Below are 16,991 nucleotides of genomic sequence, written 5' to 3'. Positions count from 1 at the left end.
GTGCTAAGGATTTGCATGGGAGTCTTAAAGATTAATATAATCTTCCGGGGACATTCAGAAATGCGGTTTGAAATTCTCTGGGCTCTGTTTTTTTTTTTCATAAAAGGCAGACACGCTCATTCTAACTAACGCAGCCCGCATAGCGCATATTAAAGCGGTATACAGATTAGGTGATGTGTCCGATATGCTCTACATGGAGTAAAGGATGCGGTCTGGCTGCGGCCGCGCTTACTCACGCCACAGCAAATCCATCAGTATTGACAGGTCTGTAAAACACAAGTCAGCGGCCTCTCTCACCATCCATATGAAAAATCGCCAGCAATTGATCCGATGCAGAAAGCTTAAGGTTCATTTCGTTGTGTATCGTCTTTAATGTGTGTTAAAATACACGTGATACTGGGATCACTTGCAGCAGTGGGAGGTTATAAGAAAAAAAAAACTCTGAGCTCTGTTATACTGCAGCAAAGGACAAAAGTGGACAGCTTTCTTTGTCTGTTTTGTTTAATTGTATTATTATTATTATTATTATTATTATTATTATTATTATTATTGCGATAACATTTTGTATTGCTGATGTTTATATATATATAACAATAAGCGTACTGGAAAAAAAGAGCTGTCTCTGCATTTTTTCAATCGGGATAGTACTAAGCGTGTCCGTCACAAACGGCACTGCGCACAGACAACATTCAGTTCAGAAGAGCCGCGTTTACTGAGAGAGCAGACAGACAGACAGACAGACAGACAGACAGACAGACAGACAGACAGCAACACCACAATCCGCTCGGAACCGAACCCCCGTCTCTCTCGCTTACAGGTTACGCAGGCACTCACAGCAACAAAACAAAATAACGTGTTCGGGTCCATTTAAACCCGAACACCCGGAGCGTCCCATCTGTACAGCTGGCGGGACGCGGAGACAAAAAAAATACATCTGCCTAAAAAATACACAGACGCGTCAAGCTCGTGTTTATTAAAAGGAGAACAACGCATTTTCTTTCGCGGTGGGAGTTAATCTGAAGACGACGCGACGGAGAAGCGTTTTGAAGGATTTATTGGACCAAGTTGCGCCTGTTTCTTTGTATTTTTTAATTTTTTGAAGCCCCCTAGACTCCAGGTGTGGATGGACTCGCCCTAATGTGCGGCTCTTCATAGAGCTGTTTTCACCCTGGCTGTACGGGAGCCGCTACCTGTCCGGTGCGCTGAGTTTCATTGAAGGGGTTCAGCGATATTAAACCCAGGTTTGGGTGACACCCACAGCGCGAAGGTGTCGGTAAAGCATAGACTCCGCAGAAAGTTGGCCACTTTTTAACCGTGTGCTTTTTTTAATCGTCTTGTTTTTCTTTCGAGATAAATGCATACGTACGTTTTGCAATCGCTTTGTTAACGTTTTAGTTTCCTAATAGCAGACTGTACAACTGCATTTAGTATTATTATCGTGTTTGTTCTTTAAATCTGGTCTCCCCCGTGGGCGCCTGTTGCAAGCAGTACACAGAGAATATATCTTCGACAGGTGAGTAAAAGTATTTTGCATTTTACACACACTTATATATGCTTTGTATTTGTCTGGATTACCACCAGTCTGCAATTTAAACGAGAGCGACAAGGCTACCTACAGTAGTGGACACGTCGCGCCATCACGTAGTATGGCACCGTCATTCAGGTATAGATGTCACACCTAACGTCGGCACTAGCATGCATCATTTCTGTTTCAATGGATGTTGGAGGCGAGAGTGTCAATCTAGGGGTCAAACTGCATCGTTACTCCCAGAAGGGTGTTTACTGGGAATCATGGTTTAGCCAGTAGCTGCACAGCGAGGACTTCCTAACTGCTCTGTCCCTTTTCTCTATACTGCAATAAAAAATAAAAAATAAAAAATTGTCTTTCCTCAGCCCTGCGTGCGGATGTAACCTGCTGGCCGCTGCCCTTCGCGGGGCTTCATGCCAGCAGTATAATGTGTACTGGGAATTTGAAACTCGCTTAAAACCGGTAGATTTTCCCACTGGTTACAACTCCTCTGTGGACTCGGACAACGGATAACCCCGTCTCAATGAAGAGATGTGTTATTATGAATTTAACATGATCATGACCCCTTTTTTATGGAGTCTGTCAAATACCTAGTTATTATTATTATTATTATTATTATTATTATTATTATTATTATTATTATTATTTTCTTAGCAGACGCCCTTACCCAGGGCGACTTAGTTACAAAATAATTAAAGAATTACAGTATAATTAAGAGCAAGATACAAAACACAATGACTTCAGTCCTAATAAGAGCGAATACAAAACACAGTACGATTTGATATCGGGGCAGCTCCAGAGCGGAGAACAGTGTTGATAGTTACACCAGGGTCAGATACGAGTGCAGGTGAAATACTAAACGCTACAGATTGGGTTCAGTGCAGGATTAAATACAGTGAAATAGGGAGCAGATAAGTGCAAGTTAAAGCGCATTAAAGGCAGCGTGCTATGCTGTCCAGTTATAGATCCTTCATTGGAATAATTATATATATTAATAATAATAATACTAAACGAGTATACAATAAATAAATATCAGTTAATAGATACAGAGACAAGCTGCGCTACCATAAAGCAGTCCAAACGAGTCAATTCAAGTTCAAAGAAATAACAAAGAAGGATTTGAAACAAAAAATACATTTGGGTAGCGCCTGCATAATATTTACATTTGAATCAAAATTCATATCCCTAAAATAAGAGGCGGCTCTAATTCCAGCGTTGTGTAAATTCGGAGTATGCATCTCATTCGCGAATTTCTTTATGATAAGACAATGCTGGTTAGGTACAGCGTAGGTAACTATCGCTTTAACATTGTGTTTGATTGGAAGCGATATATACAGGTTAGTGTGAAGGAGACGGTTCATTTGCACAGTAATTCTGCAGTACAGTATTCCTATGCTTGTACTGTGCATTAAGTATGCTTTGTCAGTGGTTTTTAAAATCTGCTTTACCATACCTCTCTGGTCTTTGCAATGCTTGCCTGTGCTTTTAGGCTTTGCTGTGGCTTTACTGTGGTCCACTAATATAAGGGAGAACAGTAATGCAATGCCTGTCTTGGTTTGCTCTCATGTCCAGCAGGGAAACCCATAAATTGCATTTCTTTTAGTTAATTCAAGAGAGACATGCTTCAATAATACATTTACATAGATTTTTGTGTGTGTTTATTTGATCTTGCTATGTATTTTGTAAGGGACCTTGCAAGACTCCTTGAGTCAGTTCAAGACGATACAAGCCGAAGATTATTGTCCTTCAGAGTTCATTTCTTGCTGCTATAAATATCTATCCATCATTAAAGATTTAGGTTGAGGATAAAACAAATCTAGGCGAGCTATTCCTTAATGTAATACACACCCGTTTTGAGTCAGCTAAAATCAACTATTTAATAAAACATACAGCTGATTCTACTTCAAAAAGAATCTTTGAGTCTCTTATGTGGGTGACCAGCGGCACTTCTCACACTTCAAACATAATGAGAAAGGCTGATGAAGAGACTTCATACAGAGCTGTCGATTCACTGTTCCAATTCTCTTTGGAGTTATAAGGCAGGGATAGAAGACTTCATTACCAGCGTCATTTAGAAAGCATTTGTTCCAGGAAAGCATTTAATAATCTCTCTCTCTCTCTCTCTCTCTCCCCAGAGGTGCAGCCCAGATGTCATTTCATTCAGTATCTGAGATGTAATGCACAGGGCTGGTTTTAAATCTGCATACCCAGCAGGAAGCTTTCAAACCTGGGGTAGACAGGGGAGGGGCGGTGGCTGGGGGACGCCTGTGCTCCGATAGTGTTTGTTAATCCTCCTTGCAGTGAAGACTCTTCAAATTCGAACAGTCCTTTGACACTTAGAATAGATTTTACATGCTGCTTAAGAAGGCTGTGTGCAATTATGATTTGTTTTGTTTTATGTAACTGCTCGAAATCTACAGCCTGTTTCAGACAGATTCCCTCTCGTGGTTTGCCATGTCACAGAACCCCTTGATGCAGTTTATTTGCTTGTAATTCAAGACAGTCTGCTTATTATGTGTGTGTGTGTGTGTGCAGAACATAATACAAAAGCATGCTGCCCCATTTCGTAGGATGGAGAAGCAATTCGACTCCCTTTAAACTAGCCAGCATCAAAAGGCGAACAAGAACACTCCGAAAGAGGAAGGGATTTTAGCCACTAAGATTAAAGACGTCAAAATTAAAACTGTATTTATTTCTATGCAGATCCGCGATAAAGTATGTGCTGCCTTTCGTAGGGAGAAGGTCCGTCTCTCAAACCCATTGCATAGCAGTTTGATCCGTTCCTGGTTTTGCCGGGAGCTTAATAAGACACACCTGAGCTTGTTACACCTATACACACTGTGGCTAATCAAGCTCATAGTAAAACCTGGAATGGGTGAAATTGCTATGCAATAGGAGTCTTATTTCTATCCCTGCTGTATACTGTGCTATATGCAATGATTGTGGAGTTTTTAACACAATTTAAGGGAGTGTTGTGTTTCACTGATTTGATGACAATCCAATTCAACACCCCTCCAGTCTGAGACTTTGCTAATTCATTTCTCCAGCGTCACTCCTGACTCTCTGTCTGTTCTATAACACTGAATCTCCACCCCACCCCCTCACTCTCTAAATTAAGCTCATACTTGGCACTTTTCTTTCTCGTTGGAAAGCTGTCATTTCCGACCCTGGCAGACGCTCCGAATCGCACTGCAGGCCGATAGCTATCTGCCGAGACACACAACACCCTTTCATTTCATATCTCATCTTCTCGTCCTCTTCATAGTCAAGCGGTCTTTACCAGCATTGCATTGCCCCAGTTAATGCAGCAAATCTACAGGGAGACGTTTCACATGCGAGAGGCAGGTGCTATCTGTGCTTCCAATTACGCGTCTCGTATAATTAACACGGCAACCGCACGCTAATGGATTTAAGAATGCAGTGCGAATGTAATTAAATGGGAGCTTCAGCAAAAAGAAACCCTGCCAGTCTTGTGTTAGCTGTGAATGGCTCATGTCCTGGCAATCGAGTGGAGAGGTGCATGGCGCTCTCTCTAATCCTGTCCCGGGGTAATCTGATTGAATCTCAATCCCAGCGGAGCCCGGGCATCGCCTTCCCAGGATTCGCCTGGCTTGTGAGGATTGATTAGGGTTAGATTGCAATCCTTAGTAAAATTAATAAACGTTTCACCTATGTGCCTTCCCTTGACTCAGATTTCTTACTTAGGCTACTTAAGCGTGTGCAGGAATGTAACAGAGTATGTAACAGAGTGTGTGGTTGGTTGTATAAAAATAAAAAAGTGATAAAAAATGCCCATAAAAGTAGCCCAAAAAAAAACCAAACCTGACTGTTGTTTTCATGTTGAACAGGTCCGCCGGTCAGTCTCGCCCCATGGGGGCTGTCTCGTAGACCCCCGAGCCACGCGGCTATGTTGAGGAGATGACCAGCCGCCAGCGAGCGCTCCCGCTGCTGCTGCTGCTGACGACGCTGTGCGGGCAGGGCTCCCTCTTGTGTCCGGCGGGCTGCCACTGCGCCTGGGACAGCGGGACAGTGAGCTGCACCAACGCCGGGCTGCAGGAGATCCCAGCCTCCATCCCGCGGGACACGGTCACGCTGCACCTGGACGGGAACCAGATCAGCACCGTGCGGGACGGGGCGTTCAAAAACCTGCCGCGCCTGCGCGAACTCGACCTGTCCCGCAACCGGATCGAGAGCCTCTCCCCGGGAGCCTTCAGGCACCTGAGCCCGGAGCTCAAGCTCCTGGACCTGTCTGACAACCAGCTGCAACTGGCCAGCAAGGAGGACCTGGGCCCCACGCGCGCCAAGACCCGCCTGCACCACAACCCCTGGCACTGCAGCTGCGCCCTGCAGGAGCTGATCGAGACGGTGAACCTGGATCCGGAGACGGTGAGCGGGATCGTGTGCGAGAGCTCGGCGCAGGGGCCCCAGCACTCCGGCCAGCCCCTGGTCAAGCTGCTGGACGAAGGGGTGAACTTCTGCAGCCTCCAGCGCAAGACGACCGACGTGGCCATGCTGGTGACAATGCTGGGCTGGTTCTCCATGGTCATCGCGTACGTGGTCTACTACGTGCGGCAGAACCAGGCCGAGGCCAGGAGACACCTGGAGTACCTGAAGAGCCTGCCCAGCCCGCTCAAGGAAGCCAGCGTGGAGGCAGACACGCTCAGCACGGGCCTGTGAGCCGGGGAGTGGGGCACCCAGCTGGCTTCACTACTTGCTCGTTCTTGGTTGACATTTGTTGTTCGGGATTTCCAAAACCAGCCATTTACCAGTCCCCTAAGAAAATCTAAAGCTGTGTTTTTTTCTGATTGGTATTTTAGGAAAACTGTTGACTGTTCGAGGACTTAAGTAGGACTAGCAAATATGTTGCCGTTGTTTAATTTACTGTCTGTGTAAGTTTAATATTTTTAAAAAATTTTTAGGGGAATTTGATTTACTCAATCGTGTAGCCTAATCAGATTAACAGGGCAGTGGAATTAAGGTCTGCCGCTGGTAAGACTATTAAAATACCAGCCCATTGCTAGCTCTGAAAGTAATAATAAATTTGGATTATAGGATGCGGTTGCTTAGCCCTGGGATAAGAACTGATTCGATTCTGTAGGATTCCCAGCAGCTAATTTCAACAACCTTGATTTCTGAATTATTTACGCTGTAATAAAATTTTTTTTTAAAAAAGTGCTGGTTTGGTTTAAATTTCAAACCGTTTCGTTTCTAGCCCCTAACGCTGCCAACGTATTGATGCGCAACTTTAGAAACTGAGCCGGGAGGCAGGCAGCACACCAGCAGTTTAACACCAGCCTGCCTGAGGTTCAGCAGCCGAGGCTTTATATATGTGTACGGGCGGTGGTGCGTTTCACTGCAGGTAACACTGGAGCCGTGGACTGGTCACTATCGGAGCTGTTTGAACGGAGGACCAGGTGTGTGTGGGATCTGTAACTAGAACTAAAACGCCACTGCAGTTCCCCAGTGTTTCCAGTTTACCAGTCTTTCTACACTTCCTTGAAGTGTATTAGCTACCCCGTAGCCCAGTGGTACCTTTGAGATCTAGTCAGCTCCAGTCCAGGTTTTACTCCAAACAGATTCTTATGTAGTTGAAGCTGCTAAGAGGCAATTAGTTCATTTACGACCTGGTTGGAATAAAGACCAGGACTGGAATAAATCTCAAGGGCCGGAGTCGAGTACCACAGTCATAGCCTTTTAAAATAATTCTCTACTCCTCCTCTCCGTCACTGACGTAGTTCAGGTTGCTAAAGGTTTACAAAACCTGATTAGCACCGAACTTAGATTTAATGTTTGAACGAGGCAGTCCGTGATTACCCCAAACCTTTTTTTAATAATAAAACTGTCCAAAATCTGTTCTTATTTTCCCCCACCCTCCTCTGGTGTCAATTTCCGTTTTTCAATTCCAATTCAATTTCCAATTTCTTTTTTTAAAATCAATTCCAGGTCCATTTTAATCAATTCCAAACACAGCACTGATCAAAACTGCAATTGGCAGTATTGTGTTAAAATGAGCTTCTCTGCCAATTAGTACGTCTCTAAAAAACATCAATTCTAATTCCAATTGGCATTGGGAATGGGTTTTAAAAAGGGATCGGAAACCGGAACTGACCCCAGCCCTGCTTGCTCTGCATTATCGGAGTGGCGGCTGGTTTTTCAGATCGAGGAGCAACACAATTGCAATTAAAATCTACACAGAATAAAATATATACAAAATGGTTATTTGGAGACCAGATCCCACGCTATCGTATAAAAATTCACAGGACTCAAACTTATTCACGCCCCCCCTCCCCCAACCAGACAGCTTTTCACAGCCTTTGTTAATGAGAAGTAACGAGCAACACATACACTGTCACCGACACAGGTTACAGGAACCACATGGCATTTTTGTAAGCGATAAAAAAACAGATTGGATGAAAAAAGCTGTTGTCTTTCAGTTAGACCCGACAGGGGAGCTGGCTGGAGTGTAGAAGACATTTCACATGATCTCACTGATATCACGATACGACATGGATCACTGTACACGTGACAGTCCTGATTGGTTACTTGAATGATGCATAATAAAGATCAAATGATCATTGATTGTGCTTTTGGACTCATGGGAGGGGACGAGGCAATTACAAAACTAGCAGTCAGAGATTATATATATTTTTTTACTATTGGTATTTTATTTATATTACAAAAAGAAAAAAAAAAAAGTACAAACACTCATCTCAAGAAAGAGACGGTATCTTTAATCCACGAAGTCTGTCTGTCTGTCCGCCCCTCTGTCTGTCTGTTCAGGAGCCCAGCTCGGAGAACAGCAGTCTCTCGCTGACCTCGGACCCCCGGGAGGGGTAGGGTACGGGGGGGCTGTACCCCAGACTGGGCCGAGGCACCCCGGCACTCACGAAGTAGAAGGGGATGTGAGAGATGCGCCCGTTACACCAGCACTGCAGAGACAAGGAGGGCAAGGCAGTGTCACCGGTGTGCATGTGCGGAGAACGCACGCACGCACATGCACACACACGCACACACACGCACACACACGCACACACACGCACGCACTCCAGCGCACACACTCCAGCGCACACACACAGGATTAAAGATCTGAAGCCGAGAGCCACATATCATTCTAGGCTTTCTGCACGTTTCTCAGTTTCTAGCAGTATTTAAATTTTTTTACATTTTTTACAGTCTTTTAAATACTACTTTAGGGAAACTGTTGTCTCTCCAAGCGCGTTAGACGTGAAATATTAATGCTGCCTTCAGCGATTTATACACCGTTTTCTCAACAGTGCAGTCCTTAAGGTTTTAAACGTTTAGGAAATGAAACGGAATCCGTCACCCCCCCCTACTTACCACGGTGAGCAGGGCTCCCTTCTGGAAGTGCGGGTGGAAGTGAATGAGATGGGGGTCAGCACCCTCCTCCCCCTGGACGAAACCGCTGTGAACACAGAGACACACGGCGTGGGCACTGGATACCCGGGCAGCAGACCATCCAACACCAGCTACCGGATCTCAACATCCAGCCCCTGCCAGCGAGGGCGTGAAGTAAGCGAGCCGCTCAGAGCCCACTTCACGGCACGCTCAGTTCCGCTCCCCCTGAGAGCGTTACAAACATAAATCTAAACCCAGGCGGGGGCGTTTTCAGTACGATCTGTATTCAGTCTAACTGGGACGGGGTTGGTTGTACACGAGTATGCTGTCTGTTCTATGAGGGGCAAAAGACAGGAAAGGAGGATGGAGAAAAAGATGGATTCTTTCTTAACACCAGGAAGCTTATTTCAAAGTGTCAGCTGCGAATCCAGGAGGAAGGGAATCTCTCAGCTGCTTTATCTCCGAGAAGCACTCAGGAGAGGGCTCTCATTTCAATAGACGTTGCTAATTCAAACAAAAAGGCCGTGTTTAAATGCATGTGTTCCTGATCTGTAATTAGAATCAGCGCAGAGCGCTGCAAATCACAGCTGTTAATTAGCGTCTCCACTTGTGAAAAAGTGACAGCTCCTGTGTTAATTAATCAAAAGGCCTGCTTTAGTTTATCTTTCCCCAAGCAAACTTCTCGTGATCAGAAGTTGAGGTCATGCACACAGACCTTTTAAATATCTTAAGCTTTGAATCTGTTAACAAAACAAAAAGGGTAGTGCAGACATAATTAAACCAACGAACGCACACACACACACACACACACACGCACCGACAGACCTCAATCTTATAATATTCACACAGTACCTGAAAGGTTATAATTGTCAGGCAGGCAGACAGACACAGTCGGTGCATTGGAGCCCCCATTTTTTTTAAACAAGGGTTCAAATAAAAGGTCATTTAGCCCCAGCGTTATGAAAATGAAACACCGAACAGGGCAGGTTTTAAATCAATTCCAGCACATCACTGATCAAAATTGAAACTGGCAGTACTGTGTTAAAACGAGTTTCTCATGGAGAGCAGCAACACAAGGACTTCAATCGAAGTCTCTGTTTGTCAGTCAATTAAACTGGCTTCAAATGAAAGCAGTCGAACAATTGTTGTGTCTCTGAAATAACCCCAAGCCTGGTCTCTACAGGGCATGTCTGCCGGTCAGTAAAATGTCAGAGAGGGTCCCAGTTTAATGATTTCATGGATGGTGGCGTTTAGATCAATTGTTAAGCTAATAAAGTTACATACCAGGGGAGCAGCTCGAAGATGGGGCTGGTGCGAGTTTTAAAAACCGCGATGATCGACCTGCTGTCTGACTTCTCAGGGTTTCCTAGCAACAAAAAAAAAAAAAAAAGATAAAGTCCATCCTAGATATTAAGAGCAGTTTTTTGGCTTGACACGGCACGACATGATTTGCAAGAATTTAAAAACAGGATTATTTACAAATCTGGTCGATCAAGTTTTTTTTTCGTGGATGGTTTGTTACCTTTAAGAAGTACAGTTTGGCCACCGCTTTATTTAGCACGGCCAAACGGTTAATGAGCATTACCTTTAAGCAGCACAGCTAGCCTCTCGCCTCTGGGGTCCCAAACTAGGGTCTGTATCTCACCTCCGACACTGCAACAGAGAGGCGACCTTGTCATTATCATCACTATCAGTATTATTAGTTTTATTATTACTGGTATTAAGACTGCTTTATACAGACAAGAGCTTTCCAGCTGGTTTACTGTAGGTCACAAGACTGAAGTATGACGCTATACTGGCAATAAGACTCCCATTGCATAGCGGTTTGATCCATTCCTGGTTTCACTGTAAGACACACCTGAGCTTGTTACCTGTACGTTGTGGCTTATCAAGCTCGTAGTAAAACCTGGAACGGGTGAAACTGCTCTGCAACGGGAGTCCCGTTTCCCTCTCTGCGATAAATATATATTTGATCGTGGTTAGACTTCAGAATGCTTGGTTTGGGCTGTCTGAGAAATGTTAAGCATGAGAAATGTTGAGTTTCAGCATGCAGCTGCGGCCCATCTGTAGAGCATCTCTCTGAAAACGTCTCGGCTGTCTGAATCTGATTTCACAAAGAATTCAATTCAGCGGCAGTCCCCTGGGGTTCGTTTGAAGAGAGGAAGCTGGACCACACAAACACAAGGAGACACACACACACGAACACAAACAGAAAGACACAAAGAGGCAGACACACACACACACACACAAGCAGACAGACAGACGCACGCACACACTCTAGAGATTATTATGAGATTCCTTTTAAGATGTAATTTAGAAAGCCAGCACTTGAAGTTTCAAGGTTCTTTCAAAACACTTTCTAACGAAAGGCTGGTGGCAGCAAATATGAAACCAGGCAAACGAGTCACGCAGAGAAATGGGAATTGGGTTCAGAGGAAAATATTCTGTGCCACGGCCATGCATGTTAATAACATACAGCATACAGCAGCCCCTTCTGCTCTCCAGCATTACTGCATCACAGCTTGCTATCTATGGTGTTATTGCTTTGTTTTATGTGATGAGTTAACAGCTAGCACACTTATATGTTAATTTGTTGTTGTTAATTGTCGGGTCAGTAGTTAGCTAACATATAGTCAACTAATTATAATAAATTTAAAATCCTGTTCAATGAAAATTGATATTTATTAACCATTTTCTTTTTAGCAATACTTGATTATTATTTTATATGGATGGTCCTGCAAAAATAAGTCATTCCTTATCAGCTGAAACTGCATTTACAGTACAACAGCACCACCTCGTGGAGAGAAGAGGATCTGCCACCTCAGGCTCAGAGATATCACGGTCTAGCTAGGCTGCTTCACCTGGTCTCTCCACTGCTGGTCTCAAAGGTGGTCTCCGACAGGTCAGCCACGATCACAGAGGACTTCGAATCCCCAGCCTGTCCGAGCAGCTCTCCTGAAACAGAGCGCGGGAATTTACAGTCACCTCCTTCCTCAGTGATAGCTAAACATACCAAATCTCATCTGTTCATATAGTGAGTCTTTATTATACAGGAGAAAGCAACTACACCCACATGCATACAGTGTGCATTTAGTACAGCTTAGCTTAGCACAGCACCCAACACCATGTGCTCTAGTGGTATGCTACAACCTAAATGAAACTCTGGAAAAAAATCGATGCAAGACCCTTAGCAGAAAACACATTCTCGGCTCAGCATTTAGTAAAATACTATGATGTTTTTTTTTCCATTGAACGTTGAACTTTCAAATATTTAAAATCTGCTTTAAGTGTTACGTTCGGCTGCCTGGGCAGAGAGGAGAGGAAAAGAGAGGGAAAGGGAGGAGGAGAGGAGAGGTGTGCTTACCGGGCGTGTTGGCGAAGGACAGGGCATAGATCACAGACTCCCCCTGTACAGAGAACAGCAGCCGACTCCCATCGGGGCTCCAGCAACCAGTCTGCACGGAAACACACAGACACCATCACACAGACACCGTCACACCACACAGACACCGTCACACCACACAGACACCATCACACTACACAGACACCGTCACACCACACAGACACCATCACACCACACAGACACCGTCACAGACACCATCACACAGACACCATCACACAGACACCATCACACCACACAGACACCATCACACCACACAGACACCGTCACACCACACAGACACCATCAAACCACAGACACCATCACGCTACACAGACACCATCACACCACACTGACACTGTCACACAGACACCATCACACTACACAGACACCGTCACACCACACAGACACCATCACACTACACAGACACCGTCACACCACACAGACACCATCACACCACACAGACACCGTCACAGACACCATCACACCACACAGACACCGTCACACAGACACCACCACACAGACACTGTCACACCACACAGACACCGTCACACAGACACTGTCACACCTACCTGGCAGCGTCCCGTCAGTGTGGGCCACCTCTCGCACGTCCACATGCTGGTCTCCCAGACCCTGAGAGAGAGAGAGAGGAGTCAAACATGGACAGAGACTCAGAGAACAGGGAGCTGAATCATCTTTTGTTTTTTTAAAAAAGGCTCAAGTGGTCTTACCCAGCCCTGAGAGCGTTTTAATACAAATCTGAAAAGGGCGTAACACAGTACCAAATGCCCTGGTTTTTATGAAGATGGTGCACTGGTTTGTATTTTCATCTTTGTAAACCACTGCAAAAAAATGAGAAATGAATATACAACAGCAAAATAGAAACTTCAGTAAATACTACATCTGCAGTCACCCTACCTGATCACGGCAGTGTAAACCACAAAGGAAATTTTAAACGAAGTTTAAATGTTTAATCTGTTAACCACAGATGTGCTGCCCGAATGCTGAGGCTGTGCAGAGATAGAAGACTCCCACTCCACAGCAGCTAGATCCATTCCTGGTTTTACTAGGAGTTTCAGAAGCACATCTGAGCTTACACTGCAGCTCATCAGGCTCGTATTAAAACCTGGAACGGGTGAAGCTGCTATGCAATAGGAGTCTTATTTCCCTCCCTGCTGTGGCTGTGGCTGAGGGGCGCTCACCTGAAGAGGGCTGATGGAGTGGCTGCCAGCACCCTGCTTCCATCGGGGGCCCAGGAGAGGAACGTGACACCCCCGCCTCCCACACGCTGCAGGGGAACACAGCTCTCCCCAGCCACGTCCCACACCTGCAGAGAGACGGGGACAGCAGGTAGATCATGGCTTTTGAGGAGTGTGATGGAGCAAGCCCAGGCAGAGCAGGCATGTAGCCCTGTCATGCATGACAGCCAGTAAACAATTTCTGAAAACGTTTTTTTCAGCTATTTTCAATATTTCATATACATGTCATATGGGGGGAAAAAAAAAAGACAAATTCAAGTCCTCCGTCTCTAAACTGGCAATACCCCTAAGAGAGGGTGGCAGCGTGGCTTACCATCATGGCAGTGTCCACGGGCGACGCGGAGAGCAGGATCGCTCCACTGGGTGACCAGGCGAGTGAGGTGACCGGGGAGTGGCCTGGCTGAGAGAGGACCTGGGCACAGCCGGAGGAGGGCCTGCGAGACAGGGACAGACAGACAGACATCAGTGCTGCCCAAGCAGCACAGCCAGAAGTGTTTCTGAAAGGCTACTGGAGAGCTGCTGCAGGAACAGGGAGGGATGGGGGGGGGTCTCACCGCGTGGAGAGGGAGGAGGGGTCGACGTGCCACACCAGCACGCAGTTCTGACACGCCACCGCCAGCGCAGAGGCACACAGCGGCTTCCAGGCCAGCGCTGACACGTTCCTCTGGAGACGGTGCTTCAGAGTGGGGGCTGTGGAGCTGAGAAGAGGGAAGAGCATCAGAAAACACAAAACATGACGATCCGTACTCAAAACGACTTCGGACAGGGTCCGGACCCCACTGCTTCAGATGAGCCTACAGTTTCTCTACCAAGCTTTTAAAATTAGTTTCCTGTATGTCTGGTAGCTGCATCTCTCCCCGCTGCTCCCTCTGCGTACCTCTTGGCGTTGTGCACTCGGACTGAGTCGTCCAGCAAAGCCACAGCGAACTTGTCCGTGTGGGGGTGCCAGGCCAGAGCACGCACCGAGCAGCCAGCCCTGGAAAAACACACAGGGGTCACACCGGCTGACACTTCCTAATCGCTCAAGCTTCAGCACTGAACACAGTGAAACTAACGTACTGGGAACCAGTCCCAAAACACTGCAACAGTTACTGCCCCTTACATGAATGCATGCAACAAACGCAGTACAGGTGAGCAAGCCTCCGAGATTAAACTTACCAGTCTGCAGCTTGGGAGAACTCAGCCACCATGTCCTCACTGCTGAGCTGGGGAGGGAGAGAGACGGACAGGTTAACATGCTTTCCCAGAGGTCATTCCAGTCCTGCACCCCCAAACCGGCACAGAATTCAATTCCAAGTTAACCCCTTCTCTCTCTTGGTATTGTAGTCCGATGGACTCTCTCACTGGAACACGTTATTTAGAGTCGTTTGAAGGATCAGACCCCTGCTGAATCTGCTCTGCAGTAATGCGAGTTTCAAACCATGCTACTCACAGTGAGGTGTGGAAACAGAGAGCCGTGCAATGAGGATACCCAGCGAAGGATGGCGAGGGAGCAGCACGCTCCCACCTTCATACACCTGGGAACTGGAAGGAGAGACAGACCGCACACACACACACATTATTATTATTATTATTATTATTATTATTATTATTATTATTATTCATTTAGCAGATGCTTTTATCCAAAGCGACTTAGAGACCAGAGGCTGAACTAAACATCACTACTGCTGCTGCAGAGTCACTTCCAATAGGACCTTGTTTGTTGTATGTCTCATCTGAAGGACGGAGCACAAGGAGGTTCAGTGACTTGCTCAGGGTCACACACAGGGAGTCAGTGGCTGAGCTGGGATTGAACCACTGGAGCAAGCCAGACATGAAAATAAAACTCCTGTTGCATAGCAGTTTCACCCATTCCCGGTTTTACTAGAAGCTTGAGTCTCCACAGTGTATAGGGGGACAAGCTCAGGTGTGTCTTATTAAGCTCATAGTAAAACCAGGGATGGATCAAACTGCTATGCAATGGGAGCTGTATTTCCATCCCTTGAGACAGCACTTGAATATTTTCCAGAAGAGACTGCGAACCACACTTACCTTCATCTGCAGAGTTGGCGATCTCATCCAGTAAGCCAGAGAGACCAGCGTCATGCCTGAAACAGACAGATGGAACTAGCTTTTTATTTTATTAGCATTCATTTGCTTATAGGGTTAGTAACGCCTGCACAGTTCCATTACCAAACGACACACAATGGAAAGGCAGGATTGTTATTTATTGCCACTCAGTGAACAGCTGTACAGCACAGGGGTAGCACAGCATGGGTCACAGAAACAAGACTCCTTTTACCCACTCCTGGTTTTAATATGTGCTTGATTCCAGATCTTTATCCACTGATGATGTGAAGACAGCTAGAAACCCTGCTGGATAGGGGCTCTCCAGGACCAGGCTTGGAGACCCCTGGTATAGCGGCTAGCTAGGGGTTAGGCTTAACGGTTGAAGCACTGACCAGGCATTGGCGCTCCTCATCCACAGGGTCTCCTGGTGGTGGATGAAGGCTGCCTTACTGCTGCTCTCCAGGCGGCTGTGAGGCTTGAGGGTCTCCTTCGGGATCAGCAGAGAAGGGGGGTCCCAGTCCTTCAACACCCAACACAGAGGAGCCGCGTTAGAGACAGAGAGCAGGGGTGGAGATAGGGTGGGTGTGTGTGTGTCCCATGCCCCTCAGTCCTCACCTGTCTCTGGTAGTTGTCCAGGCTTGTTGCGGACACCAGCTCGTTGTTGGATTCGTACAGAGTGATGTGTCCAGCGGGCAGCGGGGGAGGAAACAGCGATAGGGAACACATGGCTCTGACACGGGTCCTGAAGACAGCAAAAGAACCGCTAATATTATTATTAGAACAATCTGGAGATTTATATAGACCAAGCCCGGTCCTGGGGGACCCCCTGTGTCTGCTGGTTTTCATTCCAACTGAGCTCTCAATTATTACACTACACCCTGTGCGAGTGTCTATCGAATTGATCTATGACAAGTACTGTATATTCAAAATAAACGGTAGATAGGTTTAATATCATCGCATAATAAATAAGACGAACGATTAAGCAATTTTAGGACACTAACAGCACTGACGCAGAATTAAATGCGCAGTAGTTAATAAGACGTTTCTTTGTAGGTTGTGCATATTAATAATAATAATAATTATTATTATTATTTTGCTGTACACTGTCGCACAGCATTCATGCCCTAACCTGGTCTCGCTCAGCCCAGATACCGTTCCCCTGCCCCGGTTGGTTCTGAACCGAACTTACCGCCGACTCTCAGCTACTCCGCTCTCTCCGGTTGAATTGTGAGCAAGCCTGGGCTGCGTACGGCAGCTGGGAAGGGACAAGCCGGTCGGAACGTCGCCGGGTAAAGGAAGTTAGAATGTGACGTTGTCGAGTTCGCCATCTTCTGGACTGGAGACGTCACTGCACCTCGAATCCAGGTCCGAAGTTTCAAACCGCAGCACATCCCATGAAATGCATTATTCTTACACAGAG

The 16,991-nt window shown here is 46.2% G+C and overlaps 2 protein-coding genes across 4 annotated transcripts; one reads left to right on the top strand and one right to left on the bottom strand.

Annotated features, from left to right (window-relative positions):
• On the top strand, positions 1-7,479 carry LOC117401077 (leucine-rich repeat-containing protein 3-like). 2 transcript variants are annotated; one of them, XM_059013400.1, is made up of 2 exons: positions 1-264; positions 5,377-7,479. In XM_059013400.1, the coding sequence occupies exon 2, from the start codon at positions 5,447-5,449 to the stop codon at positions 6,203-6,205; it is 759 nt and encodes a 252-aa protein (XP_058869383.1). In that variant the 5' UTR covers positions 1-264; positions 5,377-5,446; the 3' UTR covers positions 6,206-7,479. The 2 variants fall into 2 exon arrangements, with proteins under 2 accessions (XP_058869383.1, XP_034770202.2); XM_034914311.2 differs by lacking the exon at positions 1-264 and adding an exon at positions 533-1,513 and having other exon boundaries at positions 5,377-7,478.
• A 685-nt stretch (positions 7,480-8,164) lies between these two features.
• Positions 8,165-16,858, bottom strand: LOC117966989 (aladin-like). Of its 2 annotated transcripts, XM_059013386.1 has the most exons (17): positions 16,761-16,857; positions 16,187-16,313; positions 15,964-16,091; positions 15,554-15,609; positions 14,955-15,046; positions 14,681-14,727; positions 14,400-14,498; positions 14,077-14,220; positions 13,836-13,956; positions 13,466-13,590; positions 12,836-12,896; positions 12,249-12,339; positions 11,746-11,839; positions 10,470-10,537; positions 10,169-10,250; positions 8,867-8,951; positions 8,165-8,457 (listed from the first exon to the last, which is right to left on the bottom strand). In XM_059013386.1, exons 2-17 carry the CDS (start codon positions 16,295-16,297, stop codon positions 8,305-8,307), a joined length of 1,557 nt encoding a protein of 518 aa, XP_058869369.1. In that variant the 5' UTR covers positions 16,298-16,313; positions 16,761-16,857; the 3' UTR covers positions 8,165-8,304. The 2 variants fall into 2 exon arrangements, with proteins under 2 accessions (XP_058869369.1, XP_058869370.1); XM_059013387.1 differs by lacking the exon at positions 8,867-8,951 and having other exon boundaries at positions 16,761-16,858.
• Positions 16,859-16,991: the final 133 nt, after the last annotated feature.

Source organism: Acipenser ruthenus, chromosome 45 (assembly GCF_902713425.1).
Source record: "Acipenser ruthenus chromosome 45, fAciRut3.2 maternal haplotype, whole genome shotgun sequence".
NCBI lineage: Eukaryota > Metazoa > Chordata > Actinopteri > Acipenseriformes > Acipenseridae > Acipenser > Acipenser ruthenus.
The sequence above is the reverse complement of the archived record's forward strand: the minus strand, read 5'-3'. Positions and strand labels throughout refer to the sequence as shown.

Bases quoted from the DNA above. Each gene is read 5' to 3' on its own strand.
- LOC117401077 (XM_059013400.1), top strand. From the start codon at position 5,447: ATGACCAGCCGCCAGCGAGCGCTCCCGCTGCTGCTGCTGCTGACGACG.
- LOC117966989 (XM_059013386.1), bottom strand. From the start codon at position 16,297: ATGTGTTCCCTATCGCTGTTTCCTCCCCCGCTGCCCGCTGGACACATC. The intron at 14,728-14,954 runs GTGAGTAGCATG...CTCCCTCCCCAG, and splicing joins CTCTGTTTCCACACCTCACT to CTCAGCAGTGAGGACATGGT. The intron at 14,221-14,399 runs GTACGCAGAGGG...CCCTCTTCTCAG, and splicing joins CGAGTGCACAACGCCAAGAG to CTCCACAGCCCCCACTCTGA.